The sequence below is a fragment of the Mixophyes fleayi genome, chromosome 5 (assembly GCF_038048845.1).
Source record: "Mixophyes fleayi isolate aMixFle1 chromosome 5, aMixFle1.hap1, whole genome shotgun sequence".
NCBI lineage: Eukaryota > Metazoa > Chordata > Amphibia > Anura > Limnodynastidae > Mixophyes > Mixophyes fleayi.
The window spans coordinates 76,999,522-77,016,501 of NC_134406.1; the positions used below are offsets into that span (position 1 = coordinate 76,999,522).

The 16,980-nt window shown below is 37.4% G+C and overlaps 1 protein-coding gene across 1 annotated transcript in view; it reads right to left on the bottom strand.

The window, feature by feature from the left end:
• The window catches only part of ZNRF2 (zinc and ring finger 2), a 97,593-nt gene that overhangs the window by 2,070 nt on the left and 78,543 nt on the right, over positions 1-16,980 (bottom strand). Inside the window, exons 2-4 of the mRNA XM_075212418.1 lie at positions 14,856-14,951; positions 3,189-3,294; positions 80-163 (exon numbers count right to left, since the gene is read on the bottom strand). Coding sequence (XP_075068519.1) covers positions 106-163; positions 3,189-3,294; positions 14,856-14,951 — 260 coding nt within the window. The 3' untranslated portion in view covers positions 80-105. The remainder of the gene's footprint in view (positions 1-79; positions 164-3,188; positions 3,295-14,855; positions 14,952-16,980) is intronic.

The following is a 16,980-nucleotide window of genomic DNA, read 5'->3' on the forward strand; positions in this document are numbered from 1 at the left end:
AACAATATATAGAAACCTAGGTGTGGAGTGGAACGCAACGTCTGTGCTATAAGCAGAAAACTGCAGTCATGTTATTTACCTATCATACATGACAACATCGTGTATCTAGTCTGAAGGGTGCTCAGGACAAGATCTGTTTACTTCAAACCATTCATCTATGCACCTGTTAGAGAGAAGGAAACAACACACATAATGTTAAACCACAGCGGGACAGATGTTTGTGTAAACATGAAAAAGATATTTCCCTCAAAATTGATAAGCGTTCTAGGACTTGTACATACAAGCAGGATTTTAAAGCATATAATGTCTTTTATCAAAGCCAATCACGTGCATTATGATTCCAGACATCTAATAAATAAGGTATCCTGAATGATTTGTATCAATTTCTACATTGCTGCCGCATTCATAAGGGTTAATGTTTGTTAAGAAATACAGTGTAGTTCTATGGGAATGTTCATTTACTATCTTTAAAAGTGTTTAGTAAACACTTAGCAGGACGCTTGTGACTTGTTGACAGAACAACCTCAGTGTTCTCCCCAGTAAACTTTGCCAGCCGGGTAGCATTAAGAAGTACCCGGGTAGGGGCAGTGTAATAGTTTGTAATAATAACAACAACAAAAAATGTTGGATATTATTGCCAACACTTATTATTTAAAATTCTGGAGATTATTGCCCCCTGGGTGTCTGGAGATTAACTAATGATTTTGTTTATGCCTGGCAACTGAACCTCTTCCTGGACTGGTCAGACCGGTGGTCAGTGGTCTAACACACACTGCTAGCTGTAGTGCTCACATAGTGCTTGTTCTAATAGGAGAAACAATGCTTTAGTCTTTTATAATAGGACTCCTTCCGAAGCCAAGAGTGGGGTGACAAGTAAAAACAGCCGGGTGGAGCACCCGGGAAATAGGTCCTGGGGAGAACACTGAACTTTCTTTACCACCGAGCGCTGACTGATGTGTCCAGCAATGGGGCAAGTGAATGTGGCTTTGTTCATTCAGGTGGTGGAGGAACATCCAGCGCTATAAATAAAGAGCACCAGCCTACAGTGATTGCTTCAACAAGAATCAAGCCTGGCTGGAAGTGCTGAAAAAACTATTAAATCAGCTTTCCCATGCAAGACATTTCTATTATATCCATGATGACCTGGTTCTAATAGTAACTTATGTTGTAGGTACTAATAGATAAAGTTTGCCTTCAATCTATTCGTAATACAAATAGGGGAGACCTATAGAGTCTTAAAAGATCTATCCTGGTATAAAAAAAAGAGGGTGAGGGAAAAATAAAAAAAAGCCCCAAACCCTTTTATTCTTCTATCCCTTCTTCTATTCTTATAACTCCATAAGACCTTAATTGATTTTTTTTTTTACAGGTCATTACATTGGCTACTACTATCCTTTGGTTTGCTTTTGGGAGTACATTATAAAGCATGTGCTACATAATTATAATATTATGGACAACACATGGGGGTATATTTACTAAATTGCGGGTTTGAAAAAGTGGAGATGTTGCCTACAGCAACCAATCAGATTCTAGTTATTTATTTAGTATATTCTACAAAATGACAGTTAGAATCTGATTGCTTGCAATAGGCAACATCTCCACTTTTTCACACCCGCAGTTTAGTAAATATACCCCTAGATCTTAAAGTGACCCGCAGTCTCTCCTCTGCAGATATATATCCTCATGTCTGTTTTTTAATATTTTCATGTTTGGTAGTACAATCTCAGCTCAGAGCTCATCAAAAGAAGCAATAGCCTATCCAGGTAAAATCTTATGCAATTCCACAAACATAAGAGAGAAGAGCAAATTAGTGTTGATTTAAAACACTGGGGTGTATGAGCCTTACAGTGATCACGTATGTGCAAGAAACATCTGAGCTCTCAATTACACCCCCCATTCCCATCAAACACAAGTAAATACCTGATTATGTGACAGTATTTCTCATTAGCATGTGTGTTTCAATGTGCGGGGAAAATACGTCAATTCACAGGGGCATGTATATGAACAAAATAAAGTCTAAGATCAGTAAACAAAATCTTATTTCCCTCATTATTTAAGTGCCGTCTTTATATTCCTGCTGTCATTCCAGCCTTTCATTAAATGTAAATGATCAACCAATGTAGTCATCGTGACTAGTGTACTATTCTATTTTTGGAGTGCTAGATATTTATAAACATAGAAGAATAAAAAAAAAATGAGGTTGATGTCTAGCATCTTTGGGGATCATATATAACCCTTACATAGTGTGTATCTGTACATGAGAATGTATGGAATGAATGACTGCTCCCCGAGTCAATTGTATAGAATAATCTCCCATTTACTTTGCTGAATGGTTTTTATCTCCCTCCCCCACACACATTTTAGTACTTTAATATGTATGTTGTTCTTTGATCTGCAATAACTGTGTAATTCCTCAATAGATAGTATGCTTATTTTTCTACATTTAGTGATTGTGGTCTATTCATGATATTTTGCATAGAGTTAAAGTCCAGTAAGAAGAGGTATTTACAGCGGTCACCGATGAGCCTACTCATTGGTAGCCTCAGTCATGTAGACCACCTCAAAGTCACGTTTCCGCACACGTTCTACAAAGACAGAATTGGCCACCTGCCAATCTGTAATACAATCTATAATGTATTTTTATTCAAAGAGATGGGAATGTGGGGTCTTCACAATCTACGGATAGAGGTTAGTCGGTCCTGCCGGCAGGAAACTAGACCCCAGCCAACTAAGCTGTTCTCCCACCCTTAATTCATGTGATACTGACATTATGGGGCCTATGTATTACAGGCCTGAAGGGATGGCAGCATATGTTCCTCCATGAAGCGGTCATTATTCTTTACACATATAAGGGGGAAATTCATTTGGCCGCGTTACTGCAAAAATTAATACGGCCTGCGCACAATTACCGTTAATACGGTAATTTCAACAGCGGATTTTTGCTCGCAGAGAAAGCAGGGTTAAAATTACCGTATTCGGTAATAGGTTTAGTGCGGTGTTAATCTCGGGGGAATTGAATTCCCCCCTAGACAGGTCCTTTTAAAAACTGCATCACATAAATTGAATTATCGCTTACATTTTTTTACAGAATCCTTTAAATATTGATTTGCAGAATTTAAAAGTTTATTTTTGCAGTGAAACCTTTCCTGTAAATGAAATAATAAATGTATGAATAAAAGAATACTTGCCCTTTGTGATATATACATAAACAAGGTAATCTTGCTATAGTGTCCCCTTGCTGTAGCTCTTCCAGACATATTGTACATTCTCCAGCATCTTTACCGAGTACATCCTCTGTTGGAAAAAGAGAACATTTAGTATTTCAAGCAATAATAAAATAAGGTACATGCATTGAATATAAAATAAATTCTATTTTCATATTGGTAAGACATACTAATCATTACTAACATAAGCTTACAAGGATATATACGTTGGTGGAAAGCATGTGTTGACCTTAGTGGATACATCAATAATGATTAGTACTTACAGAATCCTACTACTAATTGAGTTATATGGTCCCTGGCAATATGCTAGTGGAAAAATTACATAGTAGCAATTGAGCTTCTATGGAGATGTAGTTTAGCAATAGCTGTAGGACTGTTTTATTTTATCTTATTAGGATAAAATAACACAGCCCAGCAAAAAAAAAAAAATTTTTTTAGTTGCTAAGGATATATGAACAAATTTAGGGTATTTTGTAGTTGCTGATATAAAAAATGAAGGACTTTGTTTTTGAATTGGCTCTAGTTCTTCAGATCATGAAAATCCCAAAATTAATGGGGAAGAAGCCATAACTCGTGGACACGGGAATCTGCCAGAGCATTCTAGAAGGTGGACATGCGAATAATCTAGGTGTATTCCTTACTTCAGCCAAGATGAAGAACTTGTATACTGCAACAACAGCCCTGGACTTTTTCAAATGTCAATGGAATATCAACCAAGAGATTGGCAGCTTTTTATAGACAACTCCAGTAGAAGCTTGTAATGTTCCCTTTTACACAATGGTAATCGATATATATCTCTTCCAATTACTTACTCAACAAAACTTAAAGAATATGAAAATATCAAAATGGTCTTGCAGAAGCTTTGCTATCATGAGCACCAGTTGTTTATTTGTGTTGATCTAAAGATGGTAAACTTCTTGCTTGGGCAGCGAAGAGGACATATGAAGTACCCTTGTTTCATCTGCTTGTGGGATAACAGGACAATGCAAGATCTTTGAAAAAAAGTGGCCTTCAAGATAAAACATGACTGTAGGTGCAGCCAACATCATTAACAAGCCAATGACTGACAGAGAAAAAAAATCAATCATTCATTCTCCCAAAATTCCATGTCAGGCTGGAACCAATGAAACAATTTGTTAATACCTTTGACAATTGCTTCAAATACATTTGGAAAAACCAGAATGGAAAAACTAAAATCTGGAGTCTTTGATGATCCTCAGATTCGTAAACTTATCAAGGATTCTAATTTCATAAACTGTATGAATGGTGTTGAAGCTTCTGCCTGGTGCAGTTATGTCTCAGTTGTCAAGAACTTCTTGGGTAACCACAAAGCAGACAATTATGAAGAACTGGTGCAAAACATGGTCATAAACCTTAAAAATGTGGGTACTAATATGAGCATAAAGGTAAACTTTCTTCATAGCCACTTACACAGATTTCAGGATATCCTTGTTGATTTCAGTGAGGAACAAGGGGAGAGGTTTCATCAGGATATAAAGGTGATAGAGGAAAGGTATCAAGAATCATGGGACAGACACATGATGGCTCAACGTGATTGTCCTGATAACCCACATTAAAGAAAATCACACAAACAGCGTTGTACTGGGCATGAATTGTAATTATCTAAATCAGCTTACTATGATTATCTGTTATTATACCAGATAAAATGCCATTATGTATTTCATGTGTATACTCTTTAATGATCTGAGACAAATTCAATGTGATTTGTAAGTAGGCTCTGCCTGACTAATACATTTTTAGGTTTTTCAATGGGGTACCAATTATCTTAAACATTAGAGCCAATCTAGCAAAACAAAAGCGTTCCTTTGTTTTACATTTAATGTAGCGACTAATAATAAGAACAGTTTACAATGGTACCAGCATCTTCTTCAAACCACTGCCAACCAGAAAAAACTGCCCACTCCTGGTCTCATGATATATATTTTGTGGCACAGAGCGAGCCATAGACATCTACTGTAAGAACACCTCCTGTATAAGACTGGGGAAATGCCCAAAAGAGAAGAAAGAGGTAGGCATACAAGGGTAGTCTGTGGATCTGCCTGAGATGGTATAATATAAGCAGTTATTACAGTGGATATGCAAGGTCACCTTCACAAACCACTGTAAACACATTAGGGGTAATGACAAAACACTATTTACACACACTATAACTATAGAATAAATGGTTTGATTTCTCACTACCAAAAATATCTCTTGACTCCACTAGATGTCACTAGACACATAGGTCAGATTATTAGCAGCCTGTCTCAAACATTACATTGGGCTGAACAAATTGAAATGGAAGGTTGACACACTGCATGATAGGGAACTAAGACAACACTTTGCTTATATTGTAAGCAGCAGAGAAATTTAGTATGAATAGAGGAATGGATATGAAATAGGGAAATGTTGAATTTGTTTCCATTTATTTTTTGCATTCCTGTTTAGCTACAAACTAAATAAATGAGGATAGTGGAAGGGGGGTAGAGCTGGCAGTAGCACAGCCCACGTGAACACCACTTTCCACAATGTTAGCATTGCTGTGACCAATTAGAAGTCAAAAGCACAACCTTCATGTTATATAAGCTGACATGGTCGCTGGGGCAGTGCAGCGATTACAGCGAGTCAGAAGGAGAAGGAGGTGACACTGTCAGCAATGACATTGTAATGAGTACTGAAGACAATATTAGGCATCATTACCTAGTGGCTTATTGCTGTTACTGGTGACATTATTGGGCACTACTACTGGTGGTGTAAATGGCATTACTTTTGCTTCTAGCAAATTTCTGGGCACTAATATTACTGCTAACATTATTGGCCACTGGTGTTACTAGTTGCGTATTAAGCATTGCTGTTACTACTGGCATATTATTAGGCACCATTACTAATGTAGGAATATACATAGACATTACTATTATTGTTTTTCATTATTATTAGTTATTAACGTACTAATATTACTGCTGACATATTACTGGGCGCTAATATTACTGGTGTCTTGGGCATTAGTGTTACTGCTGGCATATTACTACTGCTGTTATTTTATTGGATATTACTCAAAATTGTGGCTTATCATTGTGCATTCCTGCTGGCATAGTACTGGGCATATTACTACTGTTTTTATAAACTGCTTTCTTGTACATACTATGACAGCAGCTGTGGCCAACCAATGACTTGCAGTGAGTAACGCTGGCCTGGGTGTTGCATTTCATAGCAGGCCTGTTGCTGGTACTGTCAGTTGGTTCAGAAGCACCTTGTGAGAGTCACACCTCTATGCTGATTGACTGGCATCACCAGAATCCTCACACCAGAAGCACATAAGGAAGTGGCTCAAATCAAGCTGTTGCCTGTGACCGATTCCAAATCTTTAGCGGTCATCAATATTTATTTTTAATGCTTTCAAGAAGTTGCAATAACCCTTTTACAGGTGTACTTTTATTGGTGCACACTCTGTTCTTTTTTCTTTTTTAAATGTATAATAATTGTTATGGCTAATGGCTACCGACAAACTTTTAGAACAGATAGTAATAGGTCACCTATAGCAGCCACCTTTCCCATAGAGCTTGTTGCACTCACAGGCACTCGGATGCCCCAGGACTTATCTCTAGTGTAGTAAAATTTTTATGTATGGCTACCGTAGCGCAGGGGTAGGAGGCAGATAACCGGAATTCAGTATACAAATACCAGGTACAGGTGCAAATTGTGGGTCAGTAGAGAGCAGGTTAGTCTGGGACGGGCCAAAAGGTTACAGCAGGGAGTCTCCAAAAGACAAAGCCAAAGGTCAGTGGCAATCAGAGTTCAAGCAGGGTCCAGAAACAAGTCAGGGGTCACAACAGGAATCAATCAGAATGTGTGGCACAAACGATGTAACCGGCAAGAAGGCTATGCCCTCCCTGCCTTAAATACAGAAGAAATGGGCCAATCACAATGCAGGGCAACAACCTGCTAGAATTAATTAAACTACATTGCGTGTGCGCCCGGCTGACAGACAGCTTGCTGGGCACCGCGACAGTAAAAGAAACATCCTGGTTGCCCTGGCAATGGTCGGAACGCTGATGCTGGATGTGATGTCCTGGCTACCATAGCAACACCAGGGATGCAGCCGGGAGCAGACCTAAGAGCTGTCGCGACCAGTGAGGCGGCTCATGACAATAACTGCTTACTCTACAGTAGAAAAACAAAACAAAATACAAGAATGTACCATAAATTATTTCACTGGATGTTATTAGCTATTGGATTTGGATGAAATCTAAACATTTGTACAGGTTCACCTGTAAATTCATTTTTATCTGTTATCTGGAGCCATTTGAAAAACAAAACAAAAAAAAAAAAAAATACAACCGACATCTAAAAATGAATTTATTCACTCTGCCTTCTACTGAAAGAGACAATGTGGCATTTTTGCAGAAGAAACGAATACTGCCAAGTAGGATGCTGTGTCAAAGAAATCATGAAATGAAGCTCTACTTTGGTTCGTGTATTTCCTGGAACTGTAGAAAATCTACTTGTAGAAAGAAGGTCAACATCCGACAGGGAAACTGGTTCACCGACAGTCTTCTACCATTCGTGACAGCCTTTCGCTTCTTCTATTGCTGGGCCAAGGAATTGACATGGATCAAGTTGTGCAAAGAGGAATTGGCATGAAGAAAAACACAACTGTCGACTGGAACAATTACATGCGAGAAACCTGCGCCGAGTACCTCAATTGACAGCCAAAACAGAAGATCAGAGGCAAAGGGTTAATCGTCGAAATTGACGAGAGCTTGTTTACTAAGCATAAGAACAGTGCTGACCGAGTGCTTCCTCAGCAGTGGATCTTCGGAGGACTGTCATGAGACGCACAAGTGCTTTTTGGTAAAAGTGGATGATCACAGTGCAGAAACATTAATGTCGGCGATTTTGGACAATATCGAAAGAGCCTCTATAATTTACTTGGATAGTTGGCGCGCCAGCGAGATGGAAGAACTGGAAAAGGCCGGATTTCAACATTTCAAAGTAAATCATCGCTACAATTTTGGCGATCCTGACACTGATGTCCATACTCAGAGCGTCAAACGAATGTGAGGATCCGCTAAATGGCAGAATAAACGACATAGAGGAACCACGAGGCAGCATTGGAAGTCGTATTAATTTGGAAACTGGAAGTCGGAGAAGACAATGTATTCGAGTCACTTTTGGAAGCAATTAAAATTTTCTGGTCTCCGGGAAAATAGATTACAAATGGCATAAATTAAAAAATGGCTCCAGATAACAGGAAATTATCAATTTTTTATATAGGATTTTAAATAATTACCAAATATAAACCTATATACATAATGCAAAGGAAGCTTACCAATCTACTGCAATCTTATTAACAGTCATCGCAAAAGCAAGATTATGATTAAATCATTTTAAACAGGTTGTACATTTTTAAGTAGTCCTTCAATGCCCTTCCAAGCAAAACACACAAAAGATGATAGCCATATAAATGTAATAAACCAGCAACCAAAATAAATAATATAGATGATAATAAAAATATTTTTTTCATTCTTACTAGACAGACTGTAACATATTGGAAGACATTGTATCAGTAGCGATATAGACTTATTACTTGCTATGTACTTAGTCAATCTGGCTAGAAGGAAAGAACATTTTTATCCAGATGGTTATTGATTTTCTTGTTAGGATACCCTTAGCAATATAAAACAAGCCAGAAATAAATTAGCCTGAGACAAATTGTACTTCAGGGAACAACATACTGTACATTAGGAGACATAGGTATATATTATATTTTACTTTTAAGTTTTCTATTAAGTCATATGGCAGCTTCCACGCATGATAATAAACACAAAGATAAATACGGTTATTTAGTAGAAAAAAAAGGGGACATAAATCTTGGTAAAACCAGTGTTATTCTTCCCAAAGCTGTCCTGTCAATCATTTCCAAGTATGATAATCTCACACTACAAGAGATTGAGGGCATGACCTAGCATCAATTTCCAAGGCCAGGCCAGAAGAACTGGTAGATGGCAGAAAGCAGACAAAGGGGGAGACAAACATGACCCCCTGGTTTTGTTTCTGTCAGTACAGAAACATGGGCCTGATTCATTAAGGATCTTAACTTGAGAAACTTCTTATTTCAGTCTCCTGGACAAAACCATGTTACAATGCAAGGGGTACAAATTAGCATTCTGTTTTGCACATAAGTTAAATACTGACAGTTTTTTCATGTAGCACACAAATACTTGATAGCTTATTTGTACACTGAAATTTAAAGTTGATATTTGTGTGCTACATGAAAAAACAGTCAGTATTTAACTTATGTGCAAAACAGAATACTAATTTGCACCCCTTGCATTGTAACATGGTTATGTCCAGGAGACTAATATATGAAGTTTCTCAAGTTAAGATCCTTAATGAATCAGGCCCCAGGACATAAACCTATTATTTACCAAATACATTGCATGCCTTGCATTTGATTCAGTGAAATGTGTAAGTGTTGACCTTCAACCAGTGAGGGAGGCAATTACTGGTGAGCACAATAGGCATGTTAAGTGTTGAATGTAGATTTATCTTAACATGTGCTTGCTACTATGAAATAATAATATGTGGTTGCATAAAAACCTATTGTGGCTGGATCCCTTATAAATAACTTATTGTATAAATATACTTAAATTATTAGCGCAGTGCGCTAATTTATATAATTGCAAATGTACTGATTTTTATTATATTGTGTTCTGAATAGGAAATGTATTTATTGCTGAGACAGTATACCAGAGGAGGAAATTGGATTTGTATAACTTTTCTAAAGAAAATTCCCCATGCTAATTAGACCTTTTGATGTGTGAGTGTCCAACACATCCTGAAGGTCCAGTATGAGGTCCATTACCTGTTGTCATGTCTTGTTAGAGAGACAGGAACCTGTCTGAACAATGTAGGCTCAGGATGCATGTAATACAGGACTTAACACCCAGTTTTAGGAAATCAAGAGATTGATGTAAATTTTGTTAAAGCTTAAATTGGTTTAGCTCCACGGTTAAAGGATATATTACATCCTGATGGTAATTACTGAATGTGATTTATCAGTCTTTACGGAGCCATCTAGGATTCGGTTGGCGGTGTTGCACCCTGCCAAGGTGTGCCAGAATGTGTATAAAAATGGCCCTGTTTGACCATGTAATGTATCATCATTCCATCTGTAACTCTTGAAAGATCGCTAGTACCACAAACTGGCATTTAACTGTCCTTATAAAAGCTACTTGAGCTAATAAAACATCAAGATCCTGCTTTGACGACTACTTACCTATAATTCCTGTAACCACAGATTAGACCAATCTAATCCGTTATCCGGCTGTTCTCAGGTTGGGACCCAGTGTTCCGGTACCAATGCTTTTCCCGCTACCTGCAGCTCTGACCAGTGTGACAGGCCAAGGGGAACCATCCACAGCAACCCTAATCTGAAGGCAAGAGGTCAAGGGCATCAGTCCAGGTGTACCAGCAAGGGGGTACACTAGCAGTGAGTTACCCAGAAGGACGCAATTCTGGATGTCGCAAAGAAGTCCAGTGGTGGCAGTAGCAAAAGCCTTAGAATATTTAATCTATTATTGTCTGTGTCTGTGTGTGTGTGTTAGGGAATTTAGACTGTAAGCTCCAATGGGGCAGGGACTGATGTGAGTGAGTTCTCTGTACAGCGCTGCGGAATTAGTGGCGCTATATAAATAACTGACGATGATGATGATGACATAGACCACATTTAAAATAACACTTATTTTTATTCATTTACGCTTTTTCCCACTGTCTGGCCTCTCCCAATATTGGCTCCTAGGAGGAGTAGCAGCCAGTTTATTCTGGATGAATAAGGATCAAAGGGGAAGAGGAAAAAATGGTCAGAATGACAGTGACGTTCTGCCTATTGCTTACAAAAATGTACAAGTCTGTTTTAGCATTGTGAATCCATTTCTACTCTCAAACTAAACAATGTAACTAAACTCTGTTTATGGAAATTAGAGCTTACAAGCGGTGTAATTGATAAAAATTACATTTGACAAAAGAATTCAAAATAAAGATCAGTTAATTTTGATTATTATAGCTCTATTCATAATCTTTCAATTTAAGTAGATTCCTCATTAAGTGAGTTCTGCAAATGGTAATCTACCCTGGCACTTAGGCATTTTGATTATCCAAGGCAAGCAGATTCTGAAAAATGTTAGCTGACTCCAGCGAAACAGGAAGGGAAGTATATGGTTTATGTCTTACGCATCAGCTTTAATTAGGAAGTTAACCGTGCTATTTATAGGTCATCAGACTTTGCAATATTGAAGAAAAATTAACTGGACAACATATTCACTCAATGCTCAAGCCATAAAATAAGAAAAATATATATGGAAAGAAATAAAATGAAAGCACATTTACATTGTATATTTTTATATGAGGTTACCATTGGAACCTCGACATTAAAATGACTTACATTAAATCATACCTATCAGGCAAGACTGAAAAATCTAACATTATCCTTGCCTACACTCCTGGTAGAGGAGGCATCCTTCCGGACTACGGTGGAGGTGGGGTTTAATGACCCAAATTTGCATCATTAAGTCCCGCCCCCACTGTAGTCCAGGAGGATGTTCTGTCTTGTCTCAGACAGAATGCAAATTAGTAGTTGATGGGAATGTCCTGTGGGCGGAGGTAATCTCACTATAAACTCACATAATCATTCAGACAATTATGGTAAAGAACATTAATTTCTATGGCTAATGGGTGATGCTGGTGCTCATGTGGAAAAGGTGAAAATTCACACCATTGTATTACCAAAGTTTGTCAATTCATATTCATTAGCCATTACCTCTCCTCATCAATTTTATAACTAACACATGAACATCTGTTCAATTTCACCATTAATTACTATAAGGCAGCTAATCGTCTAGAAAATATACAAACGTTTTCCTCAGTTTATTTCAAAGGCTGTAAAATAATTACGAAAGTGTGAAAGTTACACTTCAATGACTGTCATTCTATTAAATCAGAAAACGTTGACATTTTGGAATGATCAATATTAGTGTCTGCTCTGAAGGACTTCTTTCTCAAGGAAGATCTTACATTTGGCTTAGCAAAACACTTTAGGATAATTACATACACCAGAATTACAGCTTATATTCAATTATGTAATCATCTTCTAACCAATTTTCTATGCTAACTGCAAACCTAGGATATCCTCTGCATCTCCAGTGCCAATGCCCAAACCACTGCTAGCGGTGCCCTAGACTAGTAAAGAAAAATGTAATAACACACATTTTGCTTCCTTTTTTGGACATGATGAAAACAAAAAAACACACACAAAAAAAAAATCCCCACAAAAACCTGCAATATTATCAAGATAATAAAGCCCCAAATCAATAGCTCAGAGAAAATGTGCCCTGTATCATTCAGATTAATGTAATTATTTTTTAAGCCCCTGTGTACACAAGCGTTCTCTATCCAGCTTATTCTGCACGGCCTTCCAGCCTACAAAGGACCACATAGAGGAAGGAGGGCAGTGTACTCCCTGCTCGGCGGATATACCACATGACCTCCCTGCACTGTGCAGAGGAGGTCATATGACGCGGAAGTCAGCTGCTCCAGTTCTGATAAGATGGGGAGCAGCCAGCTGGGGGACGGGGGATTGTCGAAGTTTCAGGGGGCCGCCTGTTGCCCAGTGCTGATGTGGGCATGACAAATTGTCCTATAGTAAAAGGCTGCCGTGCAGGTAGATTTCATATGCCACCTGGTTTAAACCAGAAATGTGTAAGCACAAATTTACGGTTTCAACTTTTGATACTGACAAAGTTGCTTTCCCTTTATGCTACCTTTCTTGTACCTTTCTTGTAATAGACTCACTTTGTGAAGGTGCTGAGAAATAATGGTGCTAAATGTCCATTTTAGGGTACCATCATAATAAGCATAGATATAACAAGTGACAGAATAGGTGAGAGATGAGCTGTGAAGGGTGAAGAGAGGAAGTGAGTCTTTGACTGAGCTAATCTAGGTCATCACCTATATTTTACTGCAAAAATAAAAACAATAACTTAACAGCTTGTATGTCAAATGTTTTCAAAACCAAGACCTATTCCACACCTAAAATTCACTCGGATACCCTACACAATAAAAAAAAGTATTACGAAAAATGCTAGAATGTGTCTGGTCACAGACTACAAAGGAGACAAGGGGTCAATATAAGTAACATTCATTCATCTATTAAATATTTTGATAAAATGCAAAAGAGAACGGCAACAGCACCACTGGATCGTAGCAGAAAAATTGCTATTTTTTTGGTTATGACAAGGACATGGGTGAGTCTTGGGTTAATGCAGCAATCACATTTATAAGTAACTGTGAATAGGACCATTATTTTCTGTTATTTTTAAAATATGTAATAGTAATAAGTAGCTTATGTTATCATGTAATTTTTATCCAATGTTCCATCTTCTCAACCAGCAGTACCATAGGTGTTCCATGCCAAGATCCCCGCAGTTTGGGAGAAATGAGCCCTGTCCGTGCTGCAACATTTATTTTTTCAGGCCATTCAAAAAGTACTTTACTTACCATTTAAGAAAAGAAAAGCCTTCTATATGGGATTGCTGCTTTAAAATGTGAGTGCCAGATAGCAGATTTAGTTCATATTTACCATTACTGCTTACATGCTAGCACTGCATTTAGGTGCAAAAAGTGCACAGTAGCCAATCAGAAACTAGATTTTACCCATCTAGAGCAAGTTATACAGGTAAAGCAAATATCCGATTGGTTGCTATAGCTTGGTACAAATTTGTTACATAAGTGCAATGGTAATAAATTAGCCATATTGTCTGTAATATCCAAAGCAATTATATTCTATATTTAATACTAGAAATACTTTCTACATTGGTCAAAACAAATTGACACTTAAGCATTGTATAAATTTGACCTGTGGACCAAAAAGGACCTATAAGTGAAGTGACGAAGTGAATTGAGCATACCGATCGATTCTGAGTGGTTTTTTTTTAAAATTTGATTTTGGCTTACATTTAACAGTTCCAATATTTGGAGCGAGGAAACCCATTAGCAGCAAAGATGGCCAGTCACACTATGATAACGTCTGGGATTTTGTTTCACTTCAACTTTTGCAACATCTTCTGTGCTGTAAGGTTCATAGAAGCTTGTAAGATTGGGTAAGTCATGTGTAAGCAAAGAACAGAATAAGTAAACATTGTGTAAAAATAAAGATAAAAGAACTATATTAAAAACGAAAGTCTAAATGGAGGAACTCTAAACCATATCACTATGCAAAACAAAGTGTACCCATCACCTACTGAGTGAAGGGAGCCATTTTGTGTGGTAAATCAATATTAATAGAGTATGCCATTTTATCACTAGAACCAGGGATATGCTGTATATAAAGCATGTGGCACTTTGATCTCATTAGATTGCTGAGATATGAAGCACACCGTGAATTGATAGGCTTTTGTCTGGCCTATAGTTTTTGTTTGGCCCATAAAATGTCTGCCTTCATTGTTGTTTAGGCAACTAATACGTTGCAATGAAATAATTTTCCTAACAGCTTTGCAAATAATTTGTCAAATACTCTTGTATGTTTTACTTCATTAATGTACAATTTATTATTATCTAGGAACTAGCAATACTTACCATTGTATGTTATTCTTGGCTTTGTTAAGCACATCACGAGGTGCAAATCCATTTCATCTGTGGGAACGAACTTTGAGCAGACTGGGCACTTAAATCCTGTTAAAGAAAAACAAACATATAAGGAAACATATTTTCAAATAATATGCTGCTAAAAATAAAATTGTGACGATGCTCTGAAACTTCTTTCACAGGGTGATAATACTAGGCATGTTGTGCAATTATATTGTTACCAGACTGCAAACTCAGGGTTACCACAGTAAATAGAAATTAACAGTTTTGTGACAACTCATCTGCATGGCCAATGGAACACAGCCAGCCTAAAATATAATGGTTATTAAACCTTACAACACACAATGATTGTATACACAGAGGTGTTAATGGTAGATGGAGCTCAGGTTCAGTGTGTTGTACCCAAGCTTTCCCTGTCCCTTATAGGCTACAGAATTGATCAATGATTCACAATTTTTAAAGTAGTTGTGTTCATGAATTACATTAAATGGAACAGATGAATTCAGTGGTGTCACATCCATGTATACTGATGTGGAAGCCAACCTGATAAGACACAATATTGACTGTTTATGGTTAATATTGTGTCAATTAAGCAATACAATATAGTTATATTTTAGTAAGGTAAATAGGTGTCCAATTCTGTTCTCTTCAGAATTCAACTGGAAGGGTGTCAAAGGTTGACATGGTCTGAACAGAAGTATTCTTAAGCTGGGTACCAATATGCTATCTATAGCGATCTTACGAATGACTGCAAAAAAATTAGTCCCGATCAGCATACGTACACACACTATACATGTTTTAAAAAATTTACTCTCAGATCTTTGCTCTTAAACGGTCATAACCGTTAGCTGAAAAGATCATTTCTCTGTAAACTCTATGGAGATCCTGAGCGTGAGTGTATTATAGGAAGGATGTCGTTCCATAGCTGAACGAGATTTATAGTTCTGCTGAACAATCAAAGCAAACGATGGTTGGTGCTTTGGAAGGACTATTGTTCATGTCTAAGAGTACACACTAATGCAATGTTTATCAGGTGATTGGCCAGATAACTGGCTGAAAACACTAGTGTGTACCCAGCCTTAGTGACATAAGGACAAACGTATTTACCTTTAGGCTTAAAGGACATGAGAAAGGTCTAGCAAAATAAAGTGTAAAGAGAATATATCATTACATTGTTTAACAGATGCTATTAAAAGATATAAAAGCTTGCAAAGGACACGCTTCCCTCTGCTTGAGAAGTGTCCACATCTGATGTAAATGTAATATAGAATTCAGAAGACTTTATCCCTTATCAATACGTACACTTTATGTCCATATAATACACTAGCTGTAATAGTTTGCAATTCCGGCAGTTGACACCACTACACTCAGAGCAGAGAATCTTAATTGTGTGTGTTACTATGTCTTCAGGTGACCTTGATTCATTTATTTGATAATATTCAGAAGGTACTAGGATCATATTACTATTATCAGGATATTTGCCATTACCTATATACAGGTAAAGTAGAACACTGAAATAACGGTCAACTAACCAAGACAGGAATGATATAAAAATGTGACAGTAGAAGAATGACTACTGGAATAGGAATATGTAGATGAATATTGGAATAGGAAGATGTAAGCTGTTGTTCCCAAGCACAATGATGGGACTATATTATATTATAGCTTTCCAACCTGCCTGCTCATATCTCTGTGATTAATGTTGTCTCTACCGATATGAAGCGTTCATATGTCTTTGCTTTGGTGCCCTATAAGATAATATAGGTAATAAGAAAAGTCTTCTCCACCCAGCTTAATATCTACTTATTTGTCTGTGATCGTAAACCTCAGACAGTGAGGAGATATCTAAAGCTCATTTGCTGATATTATTGTTTGATTACTGAGGTGAGGAAATTGGATTCGGCTCTGATTATATGCAGTTAGAGACCACACAACTGGCAACAGAGGTGCCTAATTCAGGAGATTATTTATAGCATTGTAAAGTGCAACTAAAACCAAATATATGACATAGCAAGTAAAAAGAAAGGTTATTTAAAGGTTATTGCATAGATTATAATTATAGGCTTGATTCATCTTCGGGTGTGAATACCTTTGCGTGCAGTATCTTGCTTGAAAT